This window comes from Sphaeroforma arctica, assembly GCF_001186125.1.
Source record: "Sphaeroforma arctica JP610 unplaced genomic scaffold supercont1.80, whole genome shotgun sequence".
Taxonomy (NCBI): domain Eukaryota; class Ichthyosporea; order Ichthyophonida; genus Sphaeroforma; species Sphaeroforma arctica.
The window spans coordinates 71037-80083 of record NW_014040478.1 but is presented as its reverse complement, the minus strand read 5'-3'; the positions used below and the strand labels follow the sequence as shown (position 1 = coordinate 80083).

The 9047-nt window shown below is 38.8% G+C and overlaps 3 protein-coding genes across 3 annotated transcripts; 1 reads left to right on the top strand and 2 right to left on the bottom strand.

The window, feature by feature from the left end:
• Positions 1-402: 402 nt before the first annotated feature.
• Positions 403-2389, bottom strand: SARC_01891 (hypothetical protein). The gene is made up of 2 exons (XM_014304371.1): positions 2140-2389; positions 403-1084 (listed from the first exon to the last, which is right to left on the bottom strand). The coding sequence occupies exons 1-2, from the start codon at positions 2270-2272 to the stop codon at positions 870-872; spliced, it is 348 nt and encodes a 115-aa protein (XP_014159846.1). The 5' UTR covers positions 2273-2389; the 3' UTR covers positions 403-869.
• Positions 2390-2773: 384 nt separating this feature from the next.
• SARC_01890 (malate dehydrogenase, mitochondrial) lies at positions 2774-7087 on the top strand. Its single transcript, XM_014304370.1, has 8 exons — positions 2774-2969; positions 4282-4431; positions 4758-4874; positions 5008-5156; positions 5449-5599; positions 5881-5969; positions 6104-6251; positions 6830-7087. Exons 1-8 carry the CDS (start codon positions 2889-2891, stop codon positions 6956-6958), a joined length of 1014 nt encoding a protein of 337 aa, XP_014159845.1. The 5' UTR covers positions 2774-2888; the 3' UTR covers positions 6959-7087.
• A 116-nt stretch (positions 7088-7203) lies between these two features.
• SARC_01889 (hypothetical protein) lies at positions 7204-7570 on the bottom strand (the record flags this gene model as incomplete). The annotated part of the gene is made up of 2 exons (XM_014304369.1): positions 7204-7274; positions 7441-7570. The coding sequence occupies 2 exons, from the start codon at positions 7568-7570 to the stop codon at positions 7204-7206; spliced, it is 201 nt and encodes a 66-aa protein (XP_014159844.1).
• Positions 7571-9047: the final 1477 nt, after the last annotated feature.

Genomic DNA, 9047 nt, shown 5'->3' with positions numbered 1-9047 from the left:
ATATATATATATATATATATATAATATATATATATATATATATATATATATATATATATATATATATATATATATATATATATATATATATATATATATATATATATATATATATATATATATATATAGTAAATAGCGCAGTCACACACCATTCAGTTATATGGTTGGAAGTATCCATCTTGACCGGAAACCCGTAGTGTAGCACGACATATAATTCTAGGCACAATCAGCCATACACATATACAGTCAAAAAAGACACACCTCTCTCCCTCATTGAGTATAATTCCACCCTCTGGGGTGAGCCGAACTGTATCTAATGACATCGCGCTTACAACTACCGATCGTATGGTGTAAATTTGTGACTGTATCAACGTAAAAACATTTATTTATAGAGAAGTTGATGCCGATTAGCCGAAAGCCTGAAACTTGAAAGTCGAAGGTTTCGAATATTTATTGATGACTCATTCATTACGAATACGGATAAGGTATAGTTGATGATGAATTTTTTTGTTGAAACAAACTTTTCCAGATAAATAACAGATAGTTTCTCATTTTTGGGCAAGACGCCCACACTCGAGTATTTCAAAAAAATCTCGTTGGGCCCAGGGGATAAAAAATTCGCACGATTCTACGTCGTATCCCGGACATACTTCCAGACAGCGGTTACAGCTGCCAAGGAATGATGCCTAACTTGTCCATTTTAAAGTAAATCCTTTTCACCCTCTCTAGATAATAATAATATTGCTAAATAGGTGGTTGGCAACTTATTTGAGTTGGTCATGGTTCGTACAGGGTTCATACGTAATCGCATTCCACAATCTTCCAAACTATGCTCTGTATGGTTGCGCTGAGCTTCGAGTCCCTATTGCTTAACTGGCCGCTTGTTTAACATATTCCCCTTGTTTTTTGACGTCTTCCGATACACCGTGTACCTTGTCCACGAGTTGTACCATTTGTATCTGTGCCCATTCTATAACCCCTGACTCTTTGATGTGTGTTGAGATGGTCCTGCTGATACCGAAGTCCGGCAGGAATAGGCTGAGGGAATAGAACGCCAGCAGGCTGAGGGTGAACCAGATGATATCTGGAGACAAAGGAGTGCAAAGATTAATATACATGGAAATTTAAGCACAGAAAGTCCTTACAAGGATCTTATTGATGATTGATAGTGATATCGATATTACTTCACAAAAAAATCTACAATCTGAAACCAATCCAGGTGATGTTGTTCACTCGCAGTAATGCACACCGTGGGCTTCATGATAACTATTTTCTTATATCCGAGAAAGCCATTAATAGTCCCCGGTAATTTAACAACTAGACAACTGTAGAATGCGCAAGTAATTTGAACCCCATGATTATCGTCTAAATCACACTTACAACCACCGTTCAAAAGGTAGAGAAAGTTAAGCCTGCATGGCTCATTATGTAGATAGAAAGACTGCTCCATATGTAGCGTTGACGTTTCACAACAACAGTTTTTCCGATACAAAATGGTCGATGTTATGTGTATATATATCATATTCAACAGGGCAATGGACATCAAACAAGCTTAGAAAATCCTCATCTATACCACAATCGGCACCTGAAGAGGTGGATAATTTATTAAAAGTGCAGCCGCACTCTCGTAGAATTAATCAAAGACTAGCATAGAACTGAGCATAAGTTGACTAGCAAGTAAGAAAGCATACTCTAGATCATTATGATCACAGTAGAGTATATGTATATTTCCATATATCACTATATATATATATATATATACATAAGTATATATATATATATATAATTATATATACATATATATATATATATTTATACATATATATATATATATATATATCGATACGCGACTTCTAAACTGGTCGCACAACGAAATACAACACACACAGAATTTAAGATATAAAAATAGCAATCAAGGTGCAAATATGCTGTTTGCAGGAAGATATCCTCAACGAGAGGATATAATTCAAGTATACAAATACAATCACGCAATAGGAATACATTTCTGACAATAACCTTTCAAAGACTAAATTTCCGATAAATTAATTAATAGCACAATCCAAAATATCAGAAAACTATGTATCGAGCCAACATCACTCCGAAATTGCTAATAACAAATCAATAAGTGAAAAGACATACCAAATAACAATCGCTCCCAAGGCTCCAGCATGTATGTGGCGAAAGTCACTTCCCATAGAAAGTACTTCTTTTGTAGCCAATTGCGCTTTACAGGTCCTATTCGAGATGATCTCGTATAATCATAACCCCCCATATTGTATTGTATACTGATTAAAGTTTGCCGAGAAACGTTGTCAAGGGTATGCAGTATAATCGCGTATGCGTGTAGTATGTTTCTAAAATGGCGTCACACGATCATTTTATTATTTTGTCAGCCTTTTTGTTTGACTTCAGAATGCTATGATTTTGATACATATTTATTACTGTACAAAATAAATCGTAATAAAATATTTTTGTGCATACATTTTGTAAAACCGGACGTTCTGCCATACGTTGGTTTTTCCTACGTATCTCAACATGGTTTATATACATCAATATAAAAACTTGAAAACGTTGGTGAACCGGTGAAGTGTGAGGTTGATGTCTGAGAGACTGATCAGTGATCACTGATGAGACTGGTGTGTCACGGGGAGTCTGAGAAAGGGAGCGCGTGGATTGGTTCCATGGAACTCCATGCGAATGCGAACATTGCCCTTTCTAAATAAATAAATAAACAAAAGACTCCAATTCCATAGCCTTCTTGTTCAATTTAGAAGGCTATGCCAAATCCGTAAAATATTACAAAAAAAAATACTTTCAAAAGGAGCTTGCTTATCTCAAATCGAGCTCAGTCTGAACTTGTGAGTTTTTAAAGCAGTGTTTATTTAATCATGTCATTCACCCGTCTATCTGCTACCACCACCAAGGCTGGTGTGAGAGCCTTCTCCACCGCCCGTGCCCAAAACTACAAGGTATGCACTTACAGTTGTATCTAGAAATAAACGTGTGGATTTAGAACTATACAATTTGTGTTTACTATTATAACATGTCTATTTAGTACTACAAGATGTGTGAGTTGTAGTTCTAGAACTAAATGGTGTCTAACAAGAACTATAAAATATACTTTTAGTATTACAAGTTGTGTACTTGTTAAAACAATATGGTGTTATTTCAGAAATATTTTCTTGCGTGGCGGACCTTGATAGTGCGCGCTGGAGATCTTATAACTAGAAGTTGATGATACATAGATGTAGAGGGAATTCAGTATATGCAAGTTCAGAACTGTAAGCTGTGTATTTATGTATGTGCATCTGTGAGTCTCTGTTAAGAGTTGGCGCTCTCATATGAGCACTTCGATGGAAACAGATAGAAAGAGGGTTTTTTATTCCGTGCAATTGCTCGACAGGCTTGATCTCTACAATGATCAAACAGTCCGCCTAAAAGTATTTTCCCCCTTAAAATATGTACGTTATATATATTACCATAGTATATCGATGTAAATACGTTCACAAGTTCAAAAATTCTTCTTAACTGCTTTTACCGCGATTCGATCACCTGTTATAACATGAGCTACTTAGTCCGAGTGACCGCTTGCTCAACTACCATACAACCCCGGCGTGCTCGGACTCCTCGAATTCCTTACACGTGTTATATAGCTTGTAGACTTGTCAATACACCAAGTGTATGTGTGCGTGTAGTGTATGTATTGATTTTCAGTGCTGTTGGTTTTCTGGATGAGAAAGTTTAGCTTTGCGAAGGAGTCAGACATATCTACATAGTCCGAATTTGGGTGTTTATAAACAGCAGCACTTCAAAAAGATTATTTCGGCTGTGTTGTCACTATCGAAGTTGATTAACCATTTTTATTGCAGTGTTGCACAAATAGAAGCTGTATATTACACCACTGTTGAATATCGTGTATGATTGTATGTCAAAAGTGCGATTGCAGCTTTTGTTTTTCTGTCCTTAAATGGACAGATTAAGTGCTCTCAGCCCTTTGACAGTATGCCTTCGTCAGGTAGTATTCTATAACGTTCTTGATATCTCCCACTTGCGCCTACTGCATTGTATGAATATAAATTTATATTTCACTACAAGTTCAGTAGTACATATTGTCTGTTTATCGAAGAGGCATTTGAGAACGGTATTCTTACACTCGTTGTGAGCAAATGGCACAGTAATAAGAATAAAATTTATATATATATATATATCATTGTGTGTAACGTATTTTCACCCGTTTGAATATGTGCTTTCATTAATATTTGTCTTGCATATCGATGATAGGTTGCCATCCTGGGTGCCGCTGGAGGTATCGGACAGCCATGCTCTCTACTTATGTCTCAGGACCCCCGTGTGACTCACCTGTCTCTCTTCGATGTGGTCAACACCCCCGGTGTTGCTGCCGACGTGAGCCACAACAACTTCGCCTGCAAGGTAAGCAATCTTATGATTCTTGTATCTCGTTTGTACGCCAAGGTTCAGTATATATTATCTTCAGATTACCATGATATACCCATTCTTACTGAACAAGGTGTGCAATGTATCTCGTACGAGTGCTTTGCAGTAGGGGTGGTCGTATTGTTTTCTTTGCGATATTCCGTTCGACGCGTGTAACTGTTCTCAACTACTGCCAATGGGCACTCTGTTTATTTGAAGCTTTTAAAAGTAAGCGCTCATCAATCGCTACAAGATTTGTAGATTATACTCAGATGTGCCTCCGGTATTCATACTTCTAAAATACACTTATATCGCAACTTCAGGTCACAGGACACACTGGTGATGCTGAGCTCGAGGAAGCTCTTACTGGCTGTGACGTAGTAGTCATCCCCGCCGGAGTTCCCCGTAAGCCTGGAATGACTCGTGACGATCTTTTCAACGTAAGTTATATACATGCATTAAAGAACAAATAATGTCGATAATATATTGATATATACTTGCATCTACTCGGGTACATTTTCTTGAATCTACACACAAGTACTGATCTATAGACATCACTTCCTTCTCTTGTAGACCAACGCTGGAATTGTCAAGAACCTCGCCACAGGCTGTGCCAAGTACTGTCCCGATGCTGCCCTTTGCATCATCTCCAACCCTGTCAACTCCACTGTGCCCATCGCCTCAGAGGTGTTCAAGAAGCACGGAGTGTACAATCCTCGCAAGTATGTGACATTGTGTATGATGCCGTTTGATATGTACTGTTTTTGGTTTTACAATATTGATAATAATATCTAGATCCGTGTATGTAGGGACGTATTTATTTTTTCTGATGCCGATTTATCTCGCGTATACTGAAGCTTGGTTTGAGCAACGATTTTGATTTTAAATTCATGTTCAGGCAATAACACTCTTTTAGCGTGATATCCTGGCTACCGCTTCTGGTATCTATTTACTCTTGACGTCTTTGTTTACACATAAATCCTGATTTATTCGTTTTTTCCCGCCCCTCCATAGGATCTTTGGTGTAACCACCCTTGATGTAGTACGTGCAAACAAGTTCGTTGGTGACGCCAAGGGTACCGATCCCCAGAAGACTCACGTGCCCGTCATCGGAGGACATGCTGGTATCACCATTCTACCCATCCTCTCACAGGTCACCCCCAAGGTAAATTTGCGTTCCAGCTCGTTTTCTATGTACACAAACCTTCTGGCAGTCGGAACTAAGAAAATAAGTATATGCCATTGTTGTAGATTGAATAGAATCAGTTTATTGACTCGGAGGCGAGATTGACTTTCCGCGTATATTGAAACATGATTGTCGCACCTGTGTTTGTGTGTGTGTTTGTGTCCGGTCTTCTCGCTGACACTTTTGCCACCTACTTGTGCGTTCGCTAACAAATTTGCCGTCTCCATGTATGTTCTTCTGTCAACAAAAAAAATCACTAGGCTGAGTTTGGCGATGCCGAGCGTGATGCACTAACCACCCGTATCCAAAACGCTGGAACCGAGGTTGTTGAGGCCAAGGCTGGAACTGGGTATGTGTCTGAAACTGCCTTGTTCCTGTATACTTTCACATTTTGTTCGTAAGTTTGTCTGCAGCGCGTGTTTAGTTTGTTTACAACTGTTGTAGGTATTCATATTGCTTTTTTTCTTCTATCCTTCCCTTCAGATCCGCCACTCTATCTATGGCCTTCGCCGGCGCCCGTTTCGCCAGCAACGTCCTAAAGGGTCTAGATGGCGAGTACAATGTAGAATGCTCATACGTTCAGAGCGACGTCACCTCTGCCGAGTACTTCTCCACCCCCGTTGTTCTTGGAGTAAGTTCTCTATCTGAATACGAGCTAAGGGTTTTGTTTGTTTTTTATGCCTACAATGTTTTTATGTATATATATATATATATACATACAGATGTTGCGAATGCATTTATATTTTCAGTTACCTTCAACTAGATAGCCTTTGGCGTTTCGTAAAAGAATAAGCTTTTGTGTTTCTAGATGATGGACGGTGTTGGAAGAGTCCCTAATTGATTCGAACCGTCTACAACTTGCATCCCCTTCGTTTAGTTCTATGTATAGGCTTAGGATGTATATTTCAGAGAGTTCAATGATTTGTATCTGATGCTCGCATCTCCACGTGGCATCCCAAACTGGATTAGCACTTACATTGAAACTTTAATGTATACTTATCTTATGAATTGCTTCAGTCGTCTGCTTATGAATGCTACACGTCCGCGCAGAATACGGAATTGTAAGATATTGCAGCGTCGCACAGAAATTCAGTTATAGTTTCCCCCAAGACTAAATTTTTGTGCATGTATAGATAATTGGTGAATGCTCATCCTACTAAATCTGGAATTCAATGGTCTAACGAATGTATCGATTCAATATTATAACAGCCCCGTGGTATGGAGTGCAATCTAGGACTACCCGAAATGAACGACTACGAGAAGAAGGGTCTAGAAGCTCTTCTACCCGAGCTAAAGGAAAGCATCAAGAAGGGTGTCGAGTTCGCCAACAAAGAGTAAAAAATCTGAAAGTAATAGAAACGATCCTTAGTCTGGAAAACAGTGGAGAGAATGGGCATTTACGTATTGTATAACGTATCTCTTTTAGAATACTGCAAGATCTAATAAAATCGTTGAAAGTATTTCCTATTTCTGTATCGACCCATTATGTCTGCTAATATTTGAATGTTTATTTTGGGAGCGAAGACTATCACTTATATCTTCTTACATTGAGCGCTCCAATTTGCTTCAGACTAGTACTGCCTTTACTTTTGGTCCGCGAGAACTTGTTTGATACCAATCAAAAGCTCATTCTTGACGTGATCCGGAACCTCTTCTGCAAAATATTTGTAGAGCGATGTTTGTGTGAAAATATAGCATATAGACCTCCCTACGAAATCTACATTAAGTAACTTCCTAAACCGAGATTGAATATGCTTCGGAAAAACGGGGTTTTTTTTGACATTCTTGCCCAATCAATATATGACCAGAGTACGACATACTTCTGCCAAACTTCGTGAGCTCGGGTATCAAGTCCTCGACCGAGACCTTGTTTACGCCTTTCTCGGCTATCTTGTCTTCTATGAGTTCTGCTTTTTCAGGAAGTAAGGAGTCAGTGTATGGGTATGGCATTGCGGCGCGCGAAAAATAGGCCAGCCGGAGATATTTGGATGTGAAGTATAGAATTGGAAGCCAATGGCCAGACACCGCAGATTGGTAAACAAATCAATGAGTGAACATGCAAAGAATGTTCGGCAATTTATAACTCACTTTTGCATTCATTCGTGACGCTCTCTTTCCACCCACATTCCTCTAGATTTTGTCTCAAGGCTTCCTTCAGCCTATATATATGATGGAAGAGTCGGATGTAACTACTAAGCAAATTCTACCGTGGGGAAAAAATATTAATGGTAGTCGTAACAACAGATTCAACTGCATTGTGAAAGGGGTTTGACACAAAATCAACTTCATTCTACATTCATATTCAAAACTCATCGAATTCGTACACCTTTGTCTCGGATAAAAAGCGATAGTTCGCGTACCTTTCCTTCTCCCCGGTCTCTACCAGTCGTTGTATTAAGCGGTTGCGTATTTGCTCTTCCCGTACTTTTGAGCTGAATATGAATCACAGTCAGAAATTGAGAACGGTACATTCAGATTTGAGAAAGTGTATTTTTCTAACTATCATATAGATTGAACGATCCCTTCCCCCCCCCCCCCTCAGCATGTGCAGTTACAAGGGATGTTTGTTTTCTGCAGGCGAGTTTACGCAGAAGTGTCACACTATAGGAACGAAAGGATACGATGACAATTTCGCAGCGAGCATGGGAAAAGTAGGGCGGACAATGATTTACAACTTCGGTACACTCGAACGCCAAGCGAAAATAATCAAGGTATACAGAATAAGCTATAAGTCGCTCGTGGGTATAAGTAGATGTTGTCAAAAGATCATCGAGGTTGTCACAAATAAGTTGCCGGCATAACCGCAATACAACCGTGCTAATCAACATGTGACTATGAGGACACCAAAATAAAATTGTGTATGTGAACTACCGTATGTACAAATACCACAGCACAGAACGGTAGAAAACAAAAGTGTAATAGTACGATATAATTCATGCACACGATATACAATTGCAATAACACCGTTCACCCGTTCACATGATACAGATATCTTGAACTTTGCATACACTATGCATACACTATGTACACACACACACACACACACACATATTCATATATATATAATATATACTGTGAGTACTTTCGAAGGGCAAAACCACATTCTCAATGTGGAATATATGTATCCTCTACTGTGTATTAAAATAGTGTGATAGCTACTGAGAACTATGGAGACTGATCACTTCAAGGTGCCTACTTATATACGCCACCCCACACCCTTATGGCGCCTACAAAAACTAAGTTCCCTATGGACACTCAACTGCTGGCTTAAATCATGGCGACAGTTCGCTTATTTATACTATCGGGGTCATCTATATATTTACACAATTATACAGATTTTGATTCTGCTCTTAAGCTAACTGAAGTACGTATAACCCATACAAAGTAACATAGATTGAAGTATGAAAACTACACACAAAAAATCACG